The sequence below is a fragment of the Zophobas morio genome, unplaced genomic scaffold, assembly GCF_036711695.1.
Source record: "Zophobas morio isolate AGI-343-1 ecotype UQ-CSIRO unplaced genomic scaffold, CSIRO_AGI_Zmor_V1 ptg000029l, whole genome shotgun sequence".
In the NCBI taxonomy this organism is placed as follows: Eukaryota; Metazoa; Arthropoda; class Insecta; order Coleoptera; family Tenebrionidae; genus Zophobas; species Zophobas morio.
The window spans coordinates 2,892,995-2,919,715 of NW_026972134.1; the positions used below are offsets into that span (position 1 = coordinate 2,892,995).

Below are 26,721 nucleotides of genomic sequence, written 5' to 3' on the forward strand. Positions count from 1 at the left end.
AGTTGCACATTCCTAAAAAATTAAAAGTAAATTGGAATGACAAGGGACGTTTGGGTTATTATGTGCACGATTGTGTTGACATTTGGAACAATGGCTGGTGGTGGTTTAAGGGATGGGCTGTTTGTGGGGTTTCAAGCGAGGTGTAGGACTTGCCTTGCCGTTTGTGCTGAAGTCGATGTACTCTCGAAATGTGGAGAAGTTGGCGACGGAACGCTATCAATTGCTGAAGTGATTTTGAGTTGCGCTTCTGTACAGGTAAGAAGGGGCTTGTTTAGTCGAGTGAAAGGCTCGTAAATACACGTAATAACTGCAGCGACCGGTGAAGTTTTTGTGGCAATTTCTTGTATCTATGTAGTTATATACAGTAGATAAAACATAAAATTGATTAAAAAATCACATCGTTTGTCACGTGATTGTGGTTGATTCAAACTACATAGAGATTGCGTATACTGCTGCTCGTGTTATGAAATACATATTTCCATTAATTTAAAATATGCATTAGTTTACACAAATGTCTAAACAGAAATAAAAGAAGTTTTTCAGTTCTGCTGTTTTGGCGTTTTATGACAATTTTTTTTATTTCTACATTTTTCCGGCGAATGGCTACTTTAATATTTTTTCGACGTTTCATGACCCCAAAAGTATGAAAAAATTGTTCCTCCGTCGTCTGTTTGTGTCGATTTTTGTTAGACAGATGATCTCCGAGATTGCCGGACCAATTTTTGTTAAATTTTATGTGTGTTCATTATACGTAGGAAATATATATGTTAGAAGTATCATATAAAAAAAATAAATGGCAAAACGTTAAGCAAAATTTGTCTGGTCGTTCCTATTAAGAATGTGATGGCGTCATTTCAGAATTTTACGTATGTAGAGTTTGGTGCAAAACGAAAGGGACTATTATCACTATCACGTGATCTGCGCAGTGTTGTGGTGACCGAATTTGAATCAAAAGTTCGCGCTGAAAAAAATTTAACAGCGGCGCGAAACAGTCGGCTTTTTTTTTGATACAATTATTTACATTTTTCACATATGCAGGATGTTAGAATTACAAATGCAATAAATATTCCTACAAATACAACAGACATTGTGGTAATCCCAAATATCCCGCCTTAAATTGACATGTGAAAGAAAAATTGAAAACCCGCGAAAAATTAAAAAATTCAAAATTTGGCCTTGGCTGTGATCGTCTAACAAAATGAAACCCCACGTTGTGTTTTTTTGTGGCGGAATGCGTTCAGATGCAAGTGGTAGACCCCAAGGTTGGAAAAGTACCGCACAATAAAACACAAAATATATGGAGGGCATAAAATTACCTATTTATCCCTCCACTGACAAAAAAAAGCTGCGACTAAGTTGTGCCCGTTGAAGACACCGCTTAACGCTCAGCTACAAAAAAAAAACAAACTTTGAATAAAAACAAAGAAAAAAAACTGAATTAAAGTAACTGGATGCAAATACACAACTTATTTCGGACGTGTGGCGGTAAATTTAAAATTATGGCGGTCAACAAGAGAACAAAATTTTAATAAAAACTGTGCAGCGGCTATCTCAATTTAATTGTAGAGCACAACAAAATTACCCATAGGGTGTTCTACCCACGACGGTGAGGTATCTATCGCAAGCACTGCCGCACAGCACCTCTGCATGATGAACATGCTGTACGGGCAGGCCGTTGCAGCTGCAAACTCGTGGTTGGGTGTCGACTATTGGGTCAAGTCGACAGCGTCACGTCTTCTCGACCGTCCCTGACTTCTATTCAAAACCTGCATGCTTAATAATAGGTCTGGGTGATGTGATGGTGATATGATAATAACGATCATAACTGCGTAAAGCTGAAAAATTTATAATCCCCTTGTACCTCAGTCCACGATAATATGAATTCCACTGCACTTTTACAGTCCCTTTCCCAGAGCACTACACTTTCACGGTCCCCTTCCCAGCATGGTATAACGTTAGGTTGATTTAACTGCCGTGAATGAACTATTAGCGATCTTGTGTGAGGAATTAAGAAGTGTTATAATGTAGCACTTAAGTATAAGCATCCAGAAACTTATTAATAACTTTGTAAACAAATGTTGAGTCCTGACCAACTGAATCTCATAAAATCTCCTAGCAAGTACTTTATCTAAACAAATCTCAGGACCGTTAAATTGTGTTAAACTTAGTTACCGATTAAAATCCTAACATAAACTGTGAATTTACAAACAATAAAACAAATTTACAACACGTGTTAGCGTCGGTCGAAAATTCGCATTTTTCCGCTTCGAAAGGCGCAAGAATTAGCTACGCGTGTTGGGGAAAACTGGCGTCGTCGTCGTTACGATTAATTTTCGTTAAACAAATGCTTCCTCCCTTTTATTAACTACCAAGCCAACTAAACTTAACCTACTCACCGCGTCTTTTCACCATGGTTTCACACACAGAACCAAACCTACAATGCCGCTTTCACCACTCTACCAAGCCGCCCTCTTCTAACAACCCTCTAACTAAAATTTCTACACACTACCCAAAAGCGCTAACGTGCACATGGTTGCCTATGTTTAACGATGGTTTTGAATTGAATTTTTTTTCAAATTAAAATTATTCAAATGTGATTTCGCGCCGCTGTTTTTCAGCGCGAAATTTTGATTCAAATTCGGTCACCACAAACCTCTACAAGAATCTCTAAAAACTACAAACGATCATATTTTTATTTCCCGAGCCTAAGCTACTTTATTAAAATGTCCCGTCTGGTGAAAAGGAAACATGATCGGCATGGAGTCAGCGAGAGAAATGCTGTTTAAATTCGTTAGACAATTTTTTTTCTTACACTCTCATCATTATCTATATATTTTTTTAAAACTATTGGATTTGTTTGATTGCACTTGAGGAGAGAGGGAAAATGTTTTTAAGAAAATGATACCATTTTTTCTTTCTTACCAATATATGAACGATGTTAACCAAAAACGTACTAAGCGCCAAATCGCAAAAAATGAGTTAAACATCCTAACAGTCATAGTCTAAGAGCCAGTGGCCGGCTACCTGTATGTAATTGACCAGACCTCGAATTTTGTACAGAGAGTCTCCTCAATCCAACATACAAGGACTGAGGACTCACTAAGCCCAGCGCGGCTGGCGTAGCTGGAGCTCAGGTACGCCAGGTATCAAAAAATGACTAATTTTAAATGCATTTGACCATGTCTGCCATCTGGAAATTTTAAAATATATGTTTATTTTTATTAAAAAATAACCATGGCAGACCATTATCACGCGTCTAACATCGTGGCAGACAATTTTGAAAGTGCCAAAAAATATAAGTTTTCAAACTAATTTTGACCAAGTCTGCCATTAATATATTTTGTTGATTGTAGTCTTAAAATAGTATATTTATCACGGCAGACGTTTTTATGGAGTACCTATACACTTCAGCAGATAACAAAATCTTAACTACTACCCGAACAGATATATAAAAATGACGCATTATATCTTACATTTATTTCATCTGCTTGAAATGAAATTTATTGTTGTTTTTAAAAATTGATATTTGATTGTATAATATCATTAACAGTTCGATAAGAATGACAGTTTCGAAAGTTCAAATGTATCAGTTGATTACCGACAAATGATACATACCAGTTCATCACTACATTAATGTTTAATAAAGAAATTAAATGAGAGGTTTTTTAAATTTCGTATTTTTTTTCTCTTTTGTAAAATCTGATGGTCGTACCTGGTCAAGCCCAGAAATTGTGAAGTCAATTAACGATGCTTCATGTCGTAGACTTCTTTCTATGTCTTTTATAGATGGATGCAAAAATTACGTCGATTCTTCGTGCTAGATATTTTGTTATCATCTGCAAAAATTTTTTGGAAATATTTTCTAATGTTTTTGGTACTTCCTTCATAGAATGAAGAATGAAAAACCCATCAATTAAAAATGCATCTGTATTGTGAGGTGGTTCCTGATCAATATTTGGTTCCAGACATTTAGAAAGTACGGATTTGACTGTTTTACAAAAATACTACCATCTAAATGACATAAAGCTAGAGGTACAGGAGTTATCGGATACGATATGTGAATTCCTACAGAAATATCAATTTTTAAAAACAACAATAAATTTAATTACAAAGCAGATGAAATAAATGTAAGATATAATGCGTCATTTTTATATATCTGCTCGGGTAGTAGTTAAGATTTTGTTATCTGCTGAAGTGTATACTCAATAAAAACGTCTGCCGTGATAAATATAATATTCTAAGACTACAATAAACAAAATATGTTAATGGCAGACTTGGTCAAAATTAGTTTGAAAATTTTATATTTTTTGGCACTTTTAGAATTGTCTGCCACGATGTTACGACGCGTGATAATGGTCTGCCATGGTTACTTTTTAATAAAAATAAACATATATTTTAAAATTTCCAAATGGCAGACGTGGTCAAATGCATTTAAAATTAGTCATTTTTTGATACCTGGCATACCTGAGCTCCAGCTGCGCCAGTATGTTGGATGGAGGATACTCTCTGTACAAAATTCGAGGTCTGGTCAATTACATACAGGTAGCCGGCCACTGGCTCTTAGACTATGAGAATTTAATGTCAAAAACTAATCTATATTAATAAAAATGAATCGCCGAAATGTATGTACGCTCATAACTTCAGAACGGCTGCACCGAATTGGACGATTCTTTTTTTTACGTGTTCCTCATTGTCAGGACAAGGTTTACATGTAAGAAAATTTATAAAAAATAAGACGGCTAAAAGATAAAAAAAAATTAAAAATTTGGCATGGGAATCGCCACTTCGAATGAATTTGAATAGTTGGCGTTTCTGACGGACCTGTCGTTTGACTGACGTGTCATACAAAACTATTTCTTCCGTGCGATTGTGAAAAGTATTATTGCATTTGAAGTCCTTGTTTGTTTTTTCGTAACAAAAAACGTCGTTTACTTTAAGAAAAGTGTTCGTTAGAGTGAATTTAGTTACGCATTGCGAAAGTGTCTTATTAATTTTGATCTGCCATTCTATTTACCTATGTTCACTTTGTTGGTTTCGACAAAACTTCAAACTTTACCGTTATTCCAGGATTTAATTTGAAGTTTTCAATATTTTAAAATTCTCAAGACAAAATTTACAGATTTGATTGACTGTGAAAATAATTCTTTGTCGTTTTATGAAGTTCATTACAATGCCGAGAAGACGACAAGCTGACATAAGTCCACGAAGTCAATCAAATGTGCGACGAACTACCTAAGGTGCAAATCGCGATGATTTATTTCAAGGGTAATTCGGTTACGGAAGTTGATCAGCGTTGTGCTCATAATCAACATCATAATCAAACATTGAAGCGAGACATTGGACGGTATGAATAAAACTGAGTAGATACTCATATTCGAAGTACGAAGTACCTACTTCATTATTATTATTACTCTTATATACCTGAGCATCTACCCGATGTACTGTGTATCTGCTTGCAAACATTGTATCTCCCCGGACACAAATTGAACATTTACGCGTTTTGTGAGCATTTAATCTAAAAATGAGCATCGGCGTGGCAAATGACTATTTGTCCTTATAAATGATAAATTAAATGTAATATATTTTTTTTTCCTTAAGAATATAGAGTTAACAAAGTTAGTTGAGTTACAAAAGTGTCTTTTGCTCCACGTTGGCCACCAACGAGCGATTTTCATGATTTTTGTGAAACTTTGCTGGTTTTGAATTTGAATTTTTTGTCCTCGATAGTTGATGCTCAGCAAGAACCACGGGAAGGTCTGGAGCAGATCTCGCTAGGAAAGGAGAGGGCTAGGAATTGTTAATGAGGGATAGAACGTTATACAGTACAATACAACGGAAATACAATACAGGTACCTACAATCTAGCTACAATACAGAATACACTAGAGATACAGATACAATTCAGATACAATACAAATGCAAAGTTAGTACCCAATACACCACCGGAAGAAATTGCACCAAAAATTGAGAATGTTGTAAAATGAAAACCCAAGCAAGCACACCGATGGAACTCGGGACGAAATCTATTGGTCGCAGCGCTCACACGCCCAAGGGAGAACGCAGCCGCATAAATCCAAGGTCGTCTTACCTCATTCTCAAAGAACGACGCAACCCAGCGTCTAAGGGCCAAAAGAACCCCCCCCAGGCTAAAGCGTCTGAGGACATGGAGAATTCAAACCCGGAACCAAAGAATGCACTGTTGCAAAATTAATACCCAAGCAAGCACACCGATGGAACTCGAAACGAAATCTATAGGTCGCAGCGCTCACACGCCCAAGGGAGAATGCAGCCGCATAGATACAGGGCCGACTGACCTCATCCGTTTAGGATGATGAACCTCATCCGTTTAGGATGATGACCCAGCGTCTAAGGGCCAACAGAGCCCCCCCCAGGCCAGAGCGTCTGACGACATGGAGAATTCAGTCTCGGAACCAAAGAATGCACTGTTGCAAAATTAAAACCCAAGCAAATGCACCGTGAAAACAAAGCATTTGCACCACTGGAGCTAAATTGGCAAGACCCAAGTTAAGTTAGTAACACATACAATATACAGTACAAAATGCTTCAATTACAAAAGTTACAATATACAAATTTCTCCACGTTTGCCAACAAAGAGCGATGACTCTGCTCGCTCGTTGCTGTTGCCCAGCAAGAACCAAACAATACGAGGAGGTCTGGAGTGCGTCTTGCCATTAAAAGAGAGGACTAGGGTTTGATAGCATGGGTGAAGGACACCGTATTTTGTAAATTTGGACGCCGTAGTTTAAGAATGATGCATACGGTATTTTGTGAATTATGAACGCTGCACTTTGTATATTCCAAAGCCGTACTTTATCAGTCCTGAATGCATGTTATTAACAACATATTTCAAAAAAAATCGGGCATTTTTTTCCACTTTCCTTCGTGTTCACAGCACGTAACACAAAACATTTTCGCTAATATTTATTCACAATAAATTAGAAATTCGCGAACACGTGCTACTTTTAAGCCAAAACGGAGCTCCAGTGTTGCTGCTACCAGAACGGAATCAAAACTAAACACAGAGGATGGAAAAATTGACCTTTTATCAGGTAGCTCACGTGACAGTGACGTCATCGTACGTCACGATGAGATTGCAAAAATTATTTTTCATATTTTAGATCAGAAATTGTACATTTTCGGGGTTAATTTAACAATGTTTAAACAAACTAATTTGTTTTTGCTAACCTCGTGTTCTTAGGAAGATGGATTTCGGTTTAATTATCATATATTGATAGTTATCATATTTGAACATTATGAATTCTATTAATTATGTTTAAATTTTATTTAATTATATCGCGAAAATGTATAGCTTTGACCCACCAACTTCAATCGTTTCGAAAATTTATCCAAAATGTAAACATTGTCGACCAAACGAATCATGGAATCCGATAAATTAAAACTGAAGTCGTACTTACCCTGTTTTCGGTCTTTTTCGGAAAAATATTCATTTTCGTCCGTGTTCACAGCACTAACACAACAAATTTTCCTTAATATGTATTAATAATAAAATTGAAATTCGCTAAAACGCTCCACTTTTACGCCAAAATGACGCGACGATCTTGCCGCCATCAAACAGAAATTAATACTGAACACAAAGGACCGTAAAACGTGACCTTTATACAGGTAGCTCACGTGACATTGACGTCATCGTACGTCACCATGAGATTGCAAAAATTATTTTTCAGATTTTGGCCGGGAAAATGCACATTTTCGGGGATAATTTAACATTGTTTAAACAAATTGATTTGTTTTTAATATCATCGGGCTTGTAGGACAACGAGTTTCGGCTTAATTATCGTATATTGATGCTTATCATATTTAAACATTATAAATGATATTAGTTATGTTTAAAATTTATTTATTTATATCGTGAAAATGTATAGCTTTGATCAAGCGATTTCAATCGTTTAGAAAATTTTCCCAAAATTTAAACATAGTCGACCGAACGAATCACGGAATCCGATAAATTAAAACTGAACTCGAACTTACCCTGTTTTCGGTCCTTTTCAGAAAAATATCCATTTTCGTTCGTGTTCACAGTACTAATACAACACATTTTCACTATTATTTGTTAATAATAAATAAGAAATTCGTGAAAGGAGCCCTACTTTTAAGCCAAAACGGACTCTGATGTTGCTAGAGTGCTTTTCTCTAAAAGGTACATGGGCGGAGTCAGAGATCTGCGCGTGGAAGTTGGCGGGAATAGATGATACTATAGACAGTGGCGTATCTTTTGGATATTGAATCTGGGGGCAATGTTATGTGGTACTAGAAATCACAGCCAAAAAAATAGAAACACAAATTTATTTTGTGAAAATGTTTTTCCGATGTTATAAAATCATAGGCGTAACAATTTTTTCCCAAAAAATCAAACTATACACTCACAATAAACCAAGAAAATTCTCCAAAGAGTTCTCTAACACCAGACGCCACTGAAGATGAATCACCACGTGCTGGATTCTTTCACCCCGCAATGCCGAACCAAATTTCGTTTCTGCGCACGTTTATTGGTGTGTACCTTTTACAGAAAAACACTTACCACCAAACCAAAATCAAAAGTAAACGCAGAGGACCGTAAAACGTGACCTTTATACAGGTAGCTCACGTGACAGTGACGTCATCGTACGTTACGATGAGATTGCAAAAATTATTTTTCATATTTTAGATCAGAAATTGTACATTTTCGGGGTTAATTTAACAATGTTTAAACAAACTAATTTGTTTTTGCTAACCTCGTGTTCTTAGGAAGATGGATTTCGGTTTAATTATCATATATTGATAGTTATCATATTTGAACATTATGAATTCTATTAATTATGTTTAAATTTTATTTAATTATATCGCGAAAATGTATAGCTTTGACCCACCAATTTCAATCGTTTCGAAAATTTTTCCAAAATTTAAACATTGTCGAATAAACGAATCACGGAATCCGATAAATTAAAACTGAAGTCGTACTTACCTTTATATATCCATTTTCGTTCGCGTTCACAGCACTAACACAACATATTTTCCGTAATATTTATTAATAATAAAGTAGAAATTCGCTAAAACGCTCCACCTTTACGCCAAAATGAAGCGACGATCTTGCCGCCATCAAACAGAAATTAATACTGAACACAAAGGACCGTAAAACGTGACCTTTATACAGGTAGCTCACGTGACATTGACGTCATCGTACGTCACCATGAGACTGCAAAAATTATTTTTCATATTTTGGCCGGGAAAATGCACATTTTCGGGGATAATTTAACATTGTTTAAACAAATTGATTTGTTTTTAATAATCTCGGGTTTGTAGGACAACGAGTTTCGGTTTAATTATCATATATATTTATGCTTATCATATTTAAACATTATAAGTGATATTAATTATGTTTAAAATTGATTAATTTATATCATGCAAATGTATAGCTTTGATCAAGCGACTTCAATCGTTTCGAAAATTTTCCCAAAATTTAAACATTGTCGAGTGAAGGAATCACGGAATCCGATAAATTAAAACTGAAGTCGTAAGATAATTAGCTTTTATTTATGCATAAATTGTGCAGTGCGTTCTTTCTAACACTGACCATAGAGATTCCCAACTCAAGGTGTCTACCCCATACTAACTGATATTTTGGTGACTCGATTTTTGCTTTGATGGTTGAACACTGTCACTGTTTTCCTTTTTTGTTATATCGAGATGCTACTTGAGCATCATTTGTTACGTACTGAAATATTAGCATTATATAGAAAAACTAGAAATATTTTGATTTGATATTCGAGTAGATACTTCGTATTTCGAGTATGAGCATCTACTGAGTTTTATTTATGTCAACCATTGTCAAAAATTTGATCGAACGTTGTTTCGACAGAACTTCCTTCGCACCAAAAGTATAATGAAACATATTCAGCATTTTCGAGTTGAGTCTTTTCTTCACACAATTTTGTGATGACCTAATCAACATTTACGATCAACACGTATACCACCTTGGATTGGTGCAGTGTAATACTAAAAATAACTGTATTGTATTCCCAAAATTATCTGCGAAAATCGAGTGGGCCGTTCCATCAATTTTTTGGGGGAAATAAGTAAATATTCTTAACAATTCACCATGCTTACAATAACTTTAAAACGTCTGCAAGATCTCAAAGAAGTCATTTCTTCAACTTTTGAGTTATTCTCTAAAATAAATTGACTGATCCATACATTTTTTGGAGTCACTGTAAAAACAAATTTAAAAAATATGAATGCAATTATAAATTACGAAAATATACTGATGATGTTTTGCACATTTTAGATAGGATTTGTTCGGCAAAATCTTGAGATGACGTCATCAAGTTTTTGGGCTTGATAAACAGTAGGGATGTACCGACTAGTGGCCGACCGGTCGGAGAAGCCGACTATTCGGCCGTTTTTCATCGTCGGCTGCAGTCGGCGACTGGTCGGCTAAACAGCCGATCGGTCGGCTTTTTTTATTAACATTAAAATAGTATATAAAACAATTAAACCCGGTTTACAGAACCTCATTTAAATATTTAATTGCGATTTAATTACTAAAAAAAATTAAATGTTAAAATTATCCAAACAAATTTAACACATTTTTTGGAAAACAAAGCGTAGGAACAACCGTTCCCACAAAATCAGGTGTTCTATCTGAGCGCATTCATAATAATAGTAAAAATGTAAATACTTCCTATCCTTCGTCTACCTGGCCTACGCTCCTACATACTTTCTCTTTTCGCTCCTAGAATTTTCTAAACCCTTCTTTACCTACTTCCACCTCTTCGAAACCGAGCTTACCTGTGTACCATTTTAAACACCCTTCCTTCTTCTCCCTGGCACTCTCGAACAGTAAGGAACAAAATAAAATCTGAAAACCGTACCGTCGCTTTTAAATCACCAACAATACCCACAAAAGAAACTTTAGTTATTCCTTTTATTAAAATAAAACACATTTTTAAGGTAGTCAGAGATATAGAAAAAAAAACACACTGTCTGTCGCATTTATAAACCGGTTTTAGCAAAGCCGAACAGTCGGCCGACTAGTCGGTTTTTACTGGCCGAACAATCGGCTAGTCGGTTAGTCGGCCAGACCTACAGTCGGTACATTTCTAATAAACAGATATCTTTTGATTAAAAACCTACCATGTCAAACAGTAACTTCAAAACGTCTGCAATATTTCAAAATTCAGTTTTGCAATTCTTGATTCAATCAATAAAATAAATTGACTCAGTGATTAATTTTTTTGAGGCACCCACTATAAGCAAAACCAAAAATTATGAATGGAATGATAAATCACAAGTATAGTCTCATCCTATCTTGGACATTTTAGAGAGGATTCATTTGGCAAAATTTTGGGGTGACGTCATCAATTTTTTGGAGGGGATAAGTAAATATATTTTGAATACAAATTTATTATGCTTATCATATGTTTAAAACATCTGCAAGATTTCAAAGCATTCGGTTTTGCAGATTCAAAATTAAATTGTAGGTGAAACGAAGTTCACGGGGTCAGCTAGTTTGTAAAAATCCTTTATTTGTCTTAATTATTTTTATACCAAAATTTGAGATAGAACTATGCTCCTTTAATAAATCTGGGATTATGTTTTAATCAAAAAGGTTTTGTTTCCTTGTAACTAGTTGTAACTATCCTACAAACTTAGAGTTTTATAAGCGTCAATTTTGGCTTTATAACGAGGGTATTTACTCCGGTAAAACAAGGAAAGGACACTATTTTATTTGGAAAAAGAGAAAATAGGTCGTGGCGCACAAAAGGTGAGATCTTGTCTTAAGAGCTTAATACCTACTGAAAATTTTACCAAAAAGGATATAACAGAACTGCATCTGTGATCTGACTCTTGTGGGTGTCAAAATAGTAATCTAAAAGCTGTATTCATGCTAAAATCAATTTTATAGCAACATTCTACTTAACAAACGATTTATTTGAATTTTTTTGGTTCGGAACATGGTTTTTTACCAAATGACAAAGATTTTGGAGTCATTAGGTATATACAGAGACTTTAAATATGTATAAAAGATTACGACAATATTATGTTAAATTGTAGAAAGAAAAATCCACTTATTATTTAGTTTATGCAGAAAGAACATTTTTGTAGTGAAGCCGATTTAGAGTCTAGTGTCACAAATAGAAGGCATACATGAACAAAAAATTAGATGCTTGAAAACAAGAGTGATTAAACTTACTAAAGATAAACCGCTTTCTATTTTTATGAAAAGTAATCAGGAAAATGAGATCTACAATGAAGTTTTGATGCATAAAAGGAAAAGACTTCTAAAAATTTTGGAAAATTGTCTACATTATGGCCCAATGGAAAAGCAATATCGCCTAAAAAGTTGGCAGATCTAAAAACATCATGTCTTTTTATTCCCGATGATGCAAAACTCTTTTACAAAAACTTACGGGGAATAAACTGTGAATTTTATGTGGAGGGTTTTTCAAATGATATCGATTTCGAATTAGGGGAAAAAAATTTAACTTATCATTTTTGTTTTTGTTTCATGGCATATGTTCCTTTTTACAATAGGTCGTTAAATTAATTTAAATATATATAATATTTTTCAAAAAATTACTTAGTGCCTTTTTACGGAATAATAAATTTAATATCATGGTTGTTTTCTCAAAGAAGTACCAAGGGCCAAAATGCTTCTTTAAAACTGTAAAGGACTGTGTGTTTTAGATGCCATTAACAAAATAGACTACATTCATAAAGTCATGTATTCTTAAGACAAAAATTTTATTCAGACATTAATACAAATTTTTAGTTTTCAATGAAAGTTTACTCTAGTATTACTCAAATTGCAATTTTGTCGCTTAGTACGTTTTTGGTTAACGTGGTCCATATTTCTGACACTTTTTGGGGGATATACTTTGCTATACTGACATTTGTAAATTTTAAATTTATAACACAAGAATTTTATTTCAGTTAAGAATGCTATAGCCTCAAATTTACACGTGTAGGCACATTTTTGTAACAAATTCATTATTTTTATTAATTATTATGTTTAACATTTGTAGATATCAGAACACGACGCACTTCCTAAGCGAATATGTGAAACTTGCAGAGATACTGCAGTCAAATCGCATATGTTCAAGATTCAGTGTGAATCGTCAGATAGATACTTAAAATCAGTTTTTCACAGAGACAAGACTTTAAATGTGTCAGAAGTTCCAACAGATCAAAATAAGGACCTCGCCAACTTTCGGTAGGTGATAAACAGTAAAAAAAATTGTCTTCACAGTAACATTCTTTTAAATCTAGATTTGAAGAAACAATAGAGCTTGTCATTGAACCCCACAGTAACCCTTCGTCACCTGACGCCTCTTATGAACCCATTCATCAGGACTCAGAAGAAGAAACCTTAAGCCAAACCAATCCAACCCAACTTCCAAGCAGAATCAACCCTCTCTCTCCATCTCATTCTCCCTCAACCGACATAAAGAAACGAACTTGTCCTTTTTGCAACAAAGTCTTCCAATACCGCACCAGTATGCTAAAACACCAACGCAAACACAACGCCCCCCCTAAAACCTGCTCCTACTGTTCTTTTCAGCCACCCACCCCTAGCGCCCTCTCCAAACACATGGAACTAACCCACGCCCACCTCAAAACGTTCACTTGTACCCTCTGCGCCAAAGCCTTCTTCAAAAAGTCCAACTTACGTCTGCATGTGCAGATGCACTCCGGCGTCAAGAAACACACGTGCGAGATATGCGGCTTGTCTTTTGTTTTGCGAGGAAACTTGTCGGTGCACCGGAGACTCCACACCGGCGAAAAACCATACACCTGCAGCGTTTGCGGGCGGGGCTTTGTCCAGCAATCAGCGCTGCGGTCGCACGAGGCGGGGCATTCAGATAGGCGTGATCACGTGTGTCAGGAGTGCGGGGCGGCGTTCAGCAGGGCGGGGGCGTTAAGGAACCATCAGAAGAGGCACTTGGAGGAGAGGCCGTTCGAGTGCGGGGTGTGTGGGAGGAGGTTTACGTTTAGTTCTGAGAGGAAGAGGCACATGATGATTCATTCGGGCGACAAGAAGTTTGAGTGTGAGGTTTGTGGGAGGAGGTTTAGTAGGAATACAAACTTGAAGGTACACAGGAGGATACACACGGGTGAGACCCCTCACGTTTGTGGGGTGTGTGGGAAGGGATTCATCCAAGCACATTGCTTGCGGACGCATATGAATACGCATAAAGAGATGGAGTGAATTTAGAAAATACATTTTCTTCATGTAATTGTGTTATTTTACCTCATTGCGCTTTATACAGCATGGAAATTACATATGGAAATTTGGTAGTTTCAAAACTAATGATATTTGTCGAAAACACTAAAATAGAACAATTTGTATTGTATTTAATCGATTTTTGGTAGCAGTGAAGTATTTCTTTAGAGAAATGCTTAATGAGAGAAAACAAACATAAGTTTCTGGTTGTTAGCAGACACATAAATTGCAAGTGACAGTAATAAAATATCTTTAAAATATTTATAGATTAAGAACCAATTCATAGAGTTTTCTATAAAATCACACTATGGATACAGTGACACATCTACAGGATTATGTACTTCGGTGAAGGTCAGTTTTCTATGGAAAAAATCACATGTTTTGTGTTTCCGCTATAGGAGATATTATATTGAACAACCAGATCGTGAAAGTTTTGGACTCTGCAAAAATCAACCTAGTTCGAGACTTTTTTTCTTAATATATTAAAACAATAACAATTGTGAAACCCAAACATTCTGGCATGATTTGAAATGTGAATACAATTTTAAACTCTTCGAAAAATTTCGTTCCAAATCAATGCGCATTGATTGTATTTAAATACCACAGTTTTAAAAACACCAATAAGAAAACTAGAAAATTGAATTAAAGTAAGTGGATGCAAATACATAGGTTATTAAGCCGGAATTCCACTGAGGCAACACTGAACGACATGTTGCTTGATACTTGTTGCCTAGTGTTGCCTGTTGTAGGCGTGCGACAATGACTGGTCAACATCACAGGAGTGTGGCGATCGAACTATTTCAATTTCATTTTAGAACATAGCAGAATTACCCATAGGGGGCGTTGTAGCACGAGCGGAGATTGGGGCTCCTGGTTGTGGCTGTTCTCCTAGCCACGACGGTGATTCTATCCATCGCACACACTGCGGAAACTCGCGGTTGGGTCCTGGCTATGGACAGAAGTCGACAACGTCACGTCATCTCGACCAGCCCTGACTTCTATTAGGTAAAACCTGCGTCCTTTGTGCAGACGGCACGATAAATTCCGCCAGCTCGACTAGAAACCGCGCCCTCCGGTTCTGCCAAGTGTTTCTGTATTATTTACCTCAATTACATTTTAAATGTTCACTTTCTCTGATATTAAACTACACCTTAACAAGTGTTCAAGTTTCAAAAAGAACAGTAAACAACATTTAAATTCGCCATACACTCTCGTGAAATTTTTAAATAGCAAATAATTCTTATTTGTGATTAAGATTGGAGATCAGATAATTTATATGACGGAAACATTAGTCGACAAAATATTTACATGAAACAAAAAAACAAGCAAAGGTTTATAAAACCAAAAAACAATCTGATGTGAAGTAAAATTTATGCAGATAAAAAAATTACGTGAGGTTAGAAACTGCAGAGCATGAAAATTTACGTTCAATTTAAATTATACAACATAGAATATTATTGAGGCTAAAATTGTGAGATAGAAAAAAAAAAATTGTATGAGGTGTAAAATTGCAAAACTAAGAAAATTTCATGAGGTTAATATTTTATATCCATTCGAGCTATTGTTTAATTTTCAAAAGTGAAGTTATTCAGCTGCATTGTGGGCCATCGTTTTACATTCCCCCAAATAAACACAAAAAAATATAACAGGCAATATGGAGGTTTAAAATGGCGTCGGACAAATGCGTTCCAAAACAATGCGTCAAAAATCCCAGAAATGTAATCAATTCTGTGGCGCTGTGCAAATAATGGTCTAAATCAAAGGAATAAAATGCACGTCCGACATGACCCACAATGTTGTTAATTTGTTCAATGAGTTTTTAGAGTTTAAACATGTGCTCGGTTTGAAGATACTCTTTCAACATAGCCGCTGCCAGAACAAAGAATTTACCTGATGTTAAATTATGCCACACTTTATCAACGATTCAAACTTCAAACAAAGAATGTACATTAGGTCATTATCCAAGTGATTTGTTACTTAAAACAATTAGCTTTGAGTGTTTATATCGTCGACTGTCCCCAGCTTATCTGAGACAAAACACATTATAAATAAACACAAAATGCATCAGGCGTTGCGAGAAAAGTTTCTCGGTGATGTAATTTTTCACGTTGCAAGAAAAATATCTCGGTGATGTGATTATAATAACTTCCTAAGGTGAGAAATTTTTTAATCCCCCGTACCTCAGTGCACGATATTATGAGTTCTACCGCACTTTCACGGTCCTTTTCCCAAAGTGGGACGACGTGAGTTTGATTTAACTGACACAAATTAACTATTAGCAATCTTGTGTGAGGAATTAAAAAGTATTATAATGTATCAGTATAAGCACCCAGAAACCTTATTCATAATTTGTTAAACAAAGGATGAGCCTCGATTAAGTGAATTTCATGAAATCTCCTAGCAAGTACTTTTATCTGAATAAACTTACGACTGTTAAATTGTGTTAGAACCAGTTAACAATTAAAATCCTAACATGAACTGTGAATTTACAAACAATAAAACAAATTTCCACCACGTGTTAGGGTCGGTTGAAAATTCACTAATTTCCGCTTGGAAAAACCGCAAGAATTAGCTACGCGCGTTGGGGAAACTGTGGCATCGTCGTCGTTACAATTAATTTTCGTTAAACAAAGGCTTTCTCCGTTTTATTAACTACTAAAGCAACTAAACTTAACCTAGCTAACTCACCACGTGGTTGCATTCACAACAAACAAACCAAAAGTGACCCTCTAACTAAAATTCCCTAGCAGAACTACCTACTACCAAAAAAAAAGAACTAAACGTGCACATGGTTGCCTATGTTTTACGATTTTCTTGATTGCATTTTTTTTTAATTCAAATTATTCAAATGCGATTTCGCGCCGCTGTTAATTTTTTCAGAGCGAAATTTTAATTCTGATTTGATCACCACAATAATAATTAATAACAAGAATAATCAGTTCATTTTTTTTAGACAATTTGAATAGGAATTCTTATTTAAATTTGTTTCAAACCAATTTATTATCATTACCTCTCGCTCGAAATTTGGAAATTGCTGCACATTATTATCATAGAAGTACGCCGAATTTTTTTATTGTGTAGTTTATCAAACTCCAATTAACAGCATGAAACATTTAGGAAATAAGAGATGTTTTAATGCAGGTGAAAATGTCATTGGGATGGGGTTGAAGCGTATAAACTGGTCGGCTGTATCAGAGTACAAATATGCAGTACATATTTTAAGTAGTTGTTACATGAATTAAATAAATTTTTCTTTTAAACTTGTATTTTTTTGTCAAAATTATAATAATTTGTGATACATATTACTCTTTTTAACGTTTTTCATAAATAAATAAATACGTTTGTTTTGTTGTAAATATTGGGTGTCTAAATAAAATCTGGTCAAGAGTATTATATCACCAGCTTTTGTTTTTTTCCGTATGTCGTTTCCGAAATGAATTTTGAAAGCTGTCATCCGCTTGTCATATGGACTGGTACGTAGTGAATCAGTAGCCCGTGATATAAATAGACTGGTATACCAACTCACCGCCATTTTGTTTTCCAAAACGAAGGTCTAGTTGACAGTTTGAACAAAAATTGCTAGATGGCAGCACCATGTGTAGGTACGTCAAAATCGACGTCAAACTGCTGTCACGAATGTCACAACAATTTTGGCGGGATCGTAATAGGGATGCAGAAAACGTTAATAAAACGCAGACGCTTCTAATACTACCTAATGTCAGATTGCCAAACCGCGTCAAAATCAGATTGATTACTGATCTAGGCGAATTTAAAGTTTACCAAAAACAACATGAAGAAGTGTGCGTTATGCGGCTTCGTCAAAGTTTCCAATACCGATTTATCCTTGTTCCAAGTTCCAACGGTAAAACATTTTACAGAAATATTCCTAAAAATAAAACAATCCGGTATTTTTTCCTTACACGTTATATTTTTAAACTTGATTTACAGGATACACACAAACTGCAAACATGGAATGAGGCTTTGGGCACAATTTTGTCAAAAAATGACCATGTTTGCATGAGACATTTTGCGAAACATTTCATACGTGAATTTGTGAACAATGGCAAAATTAGACGAACTCTGACGGCAGATGCCATTCCATATCAAAACTTAGGAACCAGTAGTAAATCCCCGTCTCCTCCTGTAGTTCCTGTCCGTCCGTTAAAATGTTATCTTAAATCAAGGTCTGTTTTCTCCTGTTTATAGTGCTTAAAAACAATGCATTCCAGTATAAAATTTAATTCGTACAAGTGTAAAAGTAACCAAAAGACTGTTGAAACTAACTAGGTACAATCTGTTTTAGATCTCAAGGTTCACATACCTACATCCCTGCCTCTGAACCATCTGAAAGTCCTACACAAATAGAAACAAACCTCCCCTCATCCTCCATTTCAACACTATATGAGGTTTTGAGAGAAAATTTGCACCAACTACAGTTAAATCCATAAGCTTGTAACCACTCGTTAAATTGTAAGGTTGGCATTACAGCCAATGGTGTTTTTTACATGAACAGATTGGTAACGGCGCATGTGTCAAAATTTGACAATCACGCGCGAGCGAGTTTTATTTAAATATCTCACAGTTTGTTATTAAACCATATCATTGAAAAATGGTACCAACACGGCATATTGTGATAAATAAGCAGATGAAAATGGCACTTGCCAACTGTCACAATGGATTGAAACTTGCTTATCCCCAAGCATCCTCCCGAGAACTTGAATTCAAGCTTGCAAAAATCTTTTCAGTATGTAGTTATTCTTATACCATCAAGGAAGAGTACTATACTATGAGAGTAACGTATCGACATTCGGACCTTTTTTTATGTTATTACAACATGGTGGTCTGTCGAAGGACTTTCAGTTTTAACTACCTCAAGTTGAAAGTGTATATCTCGCTTTTTAGTATAACATTGTCTTTTCAAGTTTTATACCCACTCTTTATATCCTACACAATACAACTAAATGTCCCTCATTAAATTCAAACACTGCAGAAACTTTCCTTGTAAACTCATTTATTCCTATCCTTTCCATAGTGTTCCCGATGTCAAGCCCACAAAATTATAACTAACCCAACCCCAATCTGGAGAACCTTTACAAGAAGCAAAGTGGAAACCAAAACAAAAATCGCAGTGGTATTCAAATTTGGAATTTAACGAAGATCTAACCTACCGTATATTTGACAAAAACAAAAAAAAAATAGTTTTTTACTATTCGGGATTTATTTATTTTTGCGAAAGAACATCTGGAATATACAGCAAGTTTAAATACTTTACATCGAGTATTAAAATCCATGGGATTCAGATTTAAGAAAGTTAACAGAAAAATTTTTGCTTTTTGGTTATTTGGTCTATGTGTTCCCAATGTTTCTAACCACTCCTGTAACAGTAAGTTTAAATAAACTGTCAAATTATTTTCAACATACCTATTATTTTAGCCTCTGAATTTTGTGAAGTTACATTTTGTTCATTATTATCACTAAAATCCTCAGGACAGAGGAGCATAGTGGCTATGCTCCTCCACCTATCACCTTCAATCAAATTCCTTGTACACTTTGTAAATAATTAGTAGTTCCAAATGAGAGTTATTAAACATAACATTAAAGACTTCTTAGTGTCTCATTTTTTTATGAAAAATTGGTCATCTGTTGCGACTAATTAAGGTGAACAGTTATCTACCTATTATACACAATTTTGGTGTTGCTCGCGAGATTGATCATTTCAGTTGGGAGAGCTGGTCCTTCGAGTCAAATCATATCATGGTTAGCCACACATATATCCCGTACACTCATGTACAATAATTTAAACAAATTCTGAATTAGGTATTCAGTTATTCCCCATCTGTAAAGCGATTTTTATAAAGCAGCAACAATAAATAAATCAATTCACCTTGTTTTTTTACCAGCCCAATATCTGATTTCATTCGTGACTCGTATTTTTGGGTTCGTTTTATCGTAATTCGTAAACGTATCGACTGCAAGTCTAAATTACAGTAGGTGGCATTCTTCTTTCTGCAGATGAAAGATAAAACACGTTTCTATTTATCGTTGCTCTTGTATCATAATTAGTAATTACCATGAAGACTCAGGTTATCGTGTTTTTATTGAAAATTGTTTATCAATTTTTACAATATTGCGACAAGTTACAATGATAATTATGAAATAACTTGTGCAGGAGTGCAAGAATTGCAATGAAATCGAACGTAATCATGTGTCGCGAATACATGAATGAACTGACATTATATTGACAGGTCACCAGATATGTCACCAGGCTACTAAAAGACAGATTTACACTGAATAATTTTTTAAAATTTACACTAGGGAGTGGTTACAACCTTATGGATTTGAGTTTAGTTGGGTTGCTTCCTATAGAGTGGGGAATTCATGCAGGGATTTCTAAAATCACAATATGTCATATTTCTGGCACAATCCCTGCAATAGATAAAACCATCATTATTGACAGTAAAGGAGACATTAAACTGATGATCAAAAATATTTGTCGCGCTCCAGATTTTCTCCCTGGTACTTTGGAAGAATTAGTGACACTAATTAAATCAGTACATTCCATAAAAGTATGCAATGGTTCAGGTGTTGACGGCAAAATTAGTCCTTTTTGCACTGGCGAAAACACCCAAATGAAGTCAGAGAGATGTAGGGCATGTGCTTTAATCCGAAAAAAAAATTGTAAAAACCCGAAAAAAGCGACACAGCCGATTGTAAAACAGGAGCGTAAACGAAAACGATATTCGTACTTGTTGACAAAGCAAGTTAAACAAAGTCAGAAGATTAGGGATCTACAAAAATGTGCCAAATTAAAATCGGCCATGGGAACTGTTCCAAACATCGATGGCATTATTGCGAGGTTACCTGAAAACCAGAAACTGGCAGTAAAAACTTGCTTTGAGACTGCAGGAAAAGCTCCTAGAGGAAAACGATATACCAAGGACTGGATTTATACTTGCCTTCTGATAAAAATTAAAAGCCCTAAACTTTACAGGCATTTAAGAAGCAGGGAATTATTGCCTTTACCGTCGCCCAGTACATTGTCAAACTATATCAGGAATATTGACAGTTCCTATGGGTTTCAAACGCAGTTATTCAAAGCCTTGAAGGAAAAAACAAAAAATATTCCTGAGCGGGAATGTCATGGGACATTAATGGTGGATGAGTGCAAAATTACCCCTTGCAAATATTTTGATAAGAATCGGTTGGAAGTGATGGGATTTGTAGACCTAGGGGACTATACACCTGAACCTCAAAAAGATCAACTTGGTGACCATGCCCTTGTAATCATGTTCCAATCATTTGCAGGAAAGCATGTACAAGCAGTTGGATGTTTTCTGTCCAGAGGCAGTGTGTTAGGGACAATTCAAGCAAAACTTGTTCTGGAAGCGGTGACACTCTGTGAAGCAGCTGGGCTGTACGTTGATGTAGTCACTGCTGATGGTGCTACATGGAATAGGGCCATGTGGAAATCATTTAATGCTGGGAATCCAGAAGCTCCATGGTGCATCCATCCCTGTAACAACAACAGAAAATTGAGAATGTGTTCTGATTTTCCGCATTTGTTAAAATGCATACGTAATCGTCTCGTGGCCCAAAAAGAATTCCATGTTCCTGAAGGGCGTGTTCGATTGGCCGATTTTGAGAATTTGTTGGAATATGATGCCAAGAACCATTTTAAATACGCCTACAAATTGACACGGAAACATGTACATCCAGAACAGCACGAAAAGATGACCACTAAATATGCCTTTCAATTATTTAGCGGTACTGTTGCAGATGCCCTAACGGCGTTAAAAGACAAACAGGTACCACAATTTGTCAACTGCCAGCCAACAATCCAATTTTGTAGACGCCTTAATGAGTTGTCTGATATTTTAAACTCAGGTAATCGTTTTAATGGCCTAAGGCAATCTTCTCAGCAACAGGCGGCCTTAGAAGATTTCTTGATTTATTTACAATTGTGGGAATCTTGCTCTGAACCTCAGTACTTTTTAACGAAATCGACAGCTGAAGGGCTCAAAGCCACTATCAACACAACTTTGAATTTGCTTGACTACTGCACCAACGAATTAAAATTTGAGTACCTAATGACTACCAGAATTAATCAGGATCCTCTCGAACATTTTTTTGGGTTGCTACGTGCTAGCGGGGGAGCCAATAGCAGTCCTGAATCTGGACAAATTGCACAGATTTTTCGGCTGTTGTCACTATATTCTTTAATTAAACCCCCAAAAGGAAGCAACGTGTCAGGTGGTAGTATGTTGGAGGCCCTCATAAGTGAAACATCAGCGCTACACTGCAATAAAGATAAAGCAATGAGAATTAAAGAAAAATTTGACCTAGAACTTGACAAAGCATTGCACAATGATATTAATTTTGGGACTACTGTAAGTTTCAGAGATAATGAAGAAGCATTTGCCTATGTATGTGGTTCAATTGCTAGGAGGCATAAATTAGAAGAATGTGCAAATTGTGTTGAAACTATCGTAGGGGATGGGATTGAAGAATTTAATACCTTCATCATTCTTCGAAGTAGGGGTCATTTAACATTTCCCTCTAATCAATTAATCACTCTTCTACAAGAAGTTGAGTCACTCATTGCAAAAACACTTCATCAAGAAATAAAGCGAAACACCTTACTTGAGGTAATTCAAATAATTGGTGAACATGGACTGACCAGTTTTGTGGGTTGTGATGAACACAAAATTGAAATCACAAAAAAAATAGTTTTCTCATTTATCATGTTGAGATTAACCTTCTCATGTCAAAGAGAAGCACGAAAGAGGGCAGCTGATTCAAGTAAACCCAAGAAACTGGCCAAATTGTCAAGGCTGGTCTAGTTGGTTGCATTATTTAACTTATAAGTTTTCAAAAACTATTACTGTATATTCTAATCAAATATAAAATCCAATTTATCGTTAATATTGGGAACTTACCATATTAAAACTCAAATAACAGTCTCTTCTTTGCACCTTAATCTTGATCCTGCCATGGTGATGGTTGCGAGTTTTCCATCCGGGTCCATTTGAACTTTTAAAACGTCCAAAAAATTTTGCATGGAATGTGTGGAGCTTCTTCGATTCGAGCCGAGCACGCAAACATTCAGATCAATTTGAAATGGTTTCTGGATGGTTTACGGATACATGCCCAAACATGTGCATCACGTACCCTCACCTTATGTACTTTTATTTCACATTCCACTTGGGATCTTTCTAAACACTCCATTTTGGGTCCTGTTGTTTAACTAATTGGATAAGGTGAAGGTTATCTCATTTCAGGACCCCTGACTATTTTATGGATTACGTTCATTGTTAATAGGCACTACGCACTAACTGCCACCTAACTGCACAGCTGCACACACCAATTAGTTTATGGACGACCATTAAATACGACTGCGCACTGCGCAACCTGGCAGAAAAAAAAAACAAAAAATATGTTGACGCAAAATCAGTGTCCCAGAAACGTTATTCCAAAACTGACACACATTTTTAAAATAAATAATGAATAAATAAATACTTATTTATTATACGTATTAAGTTTAATGTGTCAAATGGTGTTAACCTAAAATTGTAACAAATGCCAAAAATTGACGTCCCTTGGTAAGGTAGCGCCACCTATTGAAATTAATAACAATCGCCAGCTAGTCCTTTGATTTGGCCACGATTTAAGGGAAACTTGAATTGATAGTTGGCATACCAGAGTCTACTTATATCATGCAGTAGCCTTTACACTGAATTTGAGATCAAAATGGCAACAACTATCGCGAACACGATGACAACACTACGATATACGGAAAAAAGAGCAATAAAACAGGAGGCAGCCCTCTTGATCGGGTTTTTATTTATGTAGACACCCGCTATAAATTTGGATCGTTCCGAAGTGTATTTTGGGTTGCTTGCCCATTTCTGTCGGGCTTATTATTATTAGTCGTGAGCGTCACTTGTAAATAAATATTTCTTTTTGAAGCATTTTCTATGATTTTTTTTAATCAAACTGTCAGTATAAGACCCCAAAAGCTGTGCGACAAGGGTGTTTCTCTTGATAACATTTGTAGATTGTCGTTCCGTGTAGCACCTGTTACCATCCTGTCAGTGTCAAGTTGTCAACTATAAAAGCGCGCCAAACCAGTTAATTTGTTATATAAAGCAAATTACAAAACATGCAGTCTTTTTTAAAATCAGGAAAATTAGATCCCTCAGAAAAACCCGGGCAATCGTCCACAAAACCCACAAAGAAGTCTAAAGCTGTACCATGGGTAGAAAAATAGTATGCTACATAACCTCAACTCTCCAGTTTTTCTCAAATATTTTTTCCAGTCGTCCCAGAACCGTTTCAGACGTCGTTGAACAAAATGAAGCCGTTGCAGTATTACAACAGTGTATTACAGGTGCCGACTTGCCAAATTTACTCTTCTATGGTCCTCCCGGTACAGGCAAAACAAGTACAATTTTGGCAGCAGCCCGACAACTGTTTGGAGACTACTACAAGGACAGAATACTTGAATTAAATGCTTCAGATGAACGTGGTATTCAAGTGATTCGCGACAAAGTGAAAACTTTTGCACAGTTATCAGCCAGCGGAACGCGTCCAGAGTAAATTTACATAATTCTCAAATATCTTGTATAATATAATTGTGTGTTTTCACAGCGGTAAACCGTGCCCTCCATTTAAAATTGTGATTCTTGATGAAGCTGACTCAATGACACATGCAGCACAAGCCGCTTTGCGACGAACTATGGAAAAAGAGTCAAAATCGACAAGGTTTTGCCTGATTTGTAATTATGTGTCTAGGATTATTGAACCGTTAACATCTCGTTGTACGAAGTTTCGTTTTAAGCCTTTAAATGAGTCAATGATTCTTGAAAGGTTGACTTTTATTTGTAAGGAAGAGAATATTCAATGTGATGATCAAACTATGAACAAATTAGTTGAAACAAGTGGAGGGGATATGAGAAGGGCCATTACCAGCTTACAGAGTTGTGCCAGATTAAAGGGAGAAGGTGCCTCTATAAAAATCGAGGACGTTTTGGAAGTCACTGGGGTAAGTTTTTTTTGAAGCGTTTGCCTTAAGCAAGTTGGTGATTTATGGTGAAGTAAAATTCTTTGCAGGTGGTCCCAGATCATTGGTTGGAGAAATTTTTAGATGTTTGTAAGGCCAGAAATCATAACCAACTTCAGGAATTTTTAGAAGAATTAATGTTTGAGGCGTATGCCGCATCACAGGTAATAATTATTGTTCGATGATGTATTTAAATGTTTCTATTTTATATTGACTCCTTTTCTTAAAAGCTCTATATTTTTATTAGTAACGTGTTTTGTTTTTTCAGCTGCTAGAACAGTTAAATGAATTTATTGTTAACTTTGATGGCTTCACAGATAAACAGAAGGCACTCATTGGAGAAAAGTTGGGGGTGAGTTAAAAATAAAAGTTAATTTTGTGTTATTAGGTTGTGTTCTTTCTAGGTGGTGAGTTTTAGATTGCAAGATGGTGGATCAGAATTTGTTCAGTTGCTTGACCTAGGATGTTCAATAATAAAAGCATATGGCTTGTAAAGTGCTGAATTTGCGAATTTTGATATCTTAGAAATGAAGCGATTTTTAAATACATATAGATAAATGCTGTTTTTTTTTAATTGCAACATTCACAAAATCATCCAAAATTTGTTTTTAAGACCTTAACATTGACTTCAGTAACGTAGTGCTTTATCACTAAAAAAAGGTTCCATATTGTATTCAATTTTTATTACTGTTATATAAACGAATCAAAAGTTAAAATCGGCGTGGGTAAAACTCAACAATTTATTTCTCAGTGATACAAATTTACGCGATTAACTACACTGCGAAAATATTACAGTGAATAATTCCAACTTAACTTCACTGATAATCGTTAATAGACTCGGCTGGATAAGAATAGACTGTTCTACTATCGACGGTGATCCCTATTTAAACCCATACGTTCTGGACAGATCGTGATCGCCGCTCTCGAGGTTGTTCTGGAGTCCACCATCAATACTTTCTCTGGCTGCCAGATGTAGATAATTATATTATGTAAAAAAATTCCTTAAACATTTTTTGTTAAAACCACAATATACATTAACTGACAAAAAAACCGATCACCCTGAAATATTTTACAAAACCACTTTAAAATTATATTTTAACTAGTGATCGTATATATTTGTCTATTTTTTAAGTTAATTTGTACATCCTGTGTCAACAGTGTATATTTATCTAAATTAAATAACATTTACTAGATAAATTAATATTTTTTTATAGAGATTTTCAAAATATTTCAGGGTGGCCAGTTTTTTTTGCCTGTCAGTATATAAAAAAATAATTGAACTTTTCTCTTCACGATGACGGCCGAATGAAAGCAGCTCCAGCCCCAAAAAACTCAGTTTTAGATTTATGGCCAACTTCCTTACGAAATTGGCTTTGAACTGTGATCCTCATCAAAAGTGGAACTCTACGTTGTGTTTTTTT

General features: G+C 35.6%; 2 protein-coding genes and 1 long non-coding RNA gene across 8 annotated transcripts; 2 read left to right on the top strand and 1 right to left on the bottom strand.

Moving 5' to 3' along the window:
- Positions 1–8: 8 nt before the first annotated feature.
- LOC135137552 (zinc finger protein OZF-like) lies at positions 9–14,471 on the top strand. Its single transcript, XM_064067245.1, has 3 exons — positions 9–255; positions 13,043–13,230; positions 13,287–14,471. Exons 1-3 carry the CDS (start codon positions 37–39, stop codon positions 14,224–14,226), a joined length of 1,347 nt encoding a protein of 448 aa, XP_063923315.1. The 5' UTR covers positions 9–36; the 3' UTR covers positions 14,227–14,471.
- Positions 14,472–18,147: 3,676 nt separating this feature from the next.
- On the bottom strand, positions 18,148–23,948 carry LOC135137555 (uncharacterized). 6 transcript variants are annotated; one of them, XR_010281854.1, is made up of 4 exons: positions 23,178–23,948; positions 22,326–22,537; positions 21,817–22,266; positions 18,148–21,754 (listed from the first exon to the last, which is right to left on the bottom strand). It is a non-coding gene; the product is annotated as an uncharacterized LOC135137555 (long non-coding RNA). The 6 variants fall into 6 exon arrangements; XR_010281852.1 differs by having other exon boundaries at positions 18,148–19,616; positions 19,663–21,754; positions 21,817–22,537; XR_010281850.1 differs by having other exon boundaries at positions 18,148–20,077; positions 20,126–21,754; positions 21,817–22,537; positions 23,178–23,746.
- A 350-nt stretch (positions 23,949–24,298) lies between these two features.
- Positions 24,299–25,862, top strand: LOC135137553 (replication factor C subunit 4). Its single transcript, XM_064067246.1, has 6 exons — positions 24,299–24,507; positions 24,558–24,833; positions 24,889–25,282; positions 25,351–25,464; positions 25,569–25,652; positions 25,705–25,862. Exons 1-6 carry the CDS (start codon positions 24,401–24,403, stop codon positions 25,792–25,794), a joined length of 1,065 nt encoding a protein of 354 aa, XP_063923316.1. The 5' UTR covers positions 24,299–24,400; the 3' UTR covers positions 25,795–25,862.
- Positions 25,863–26,721: the final 859 nt, after the last annotated feature.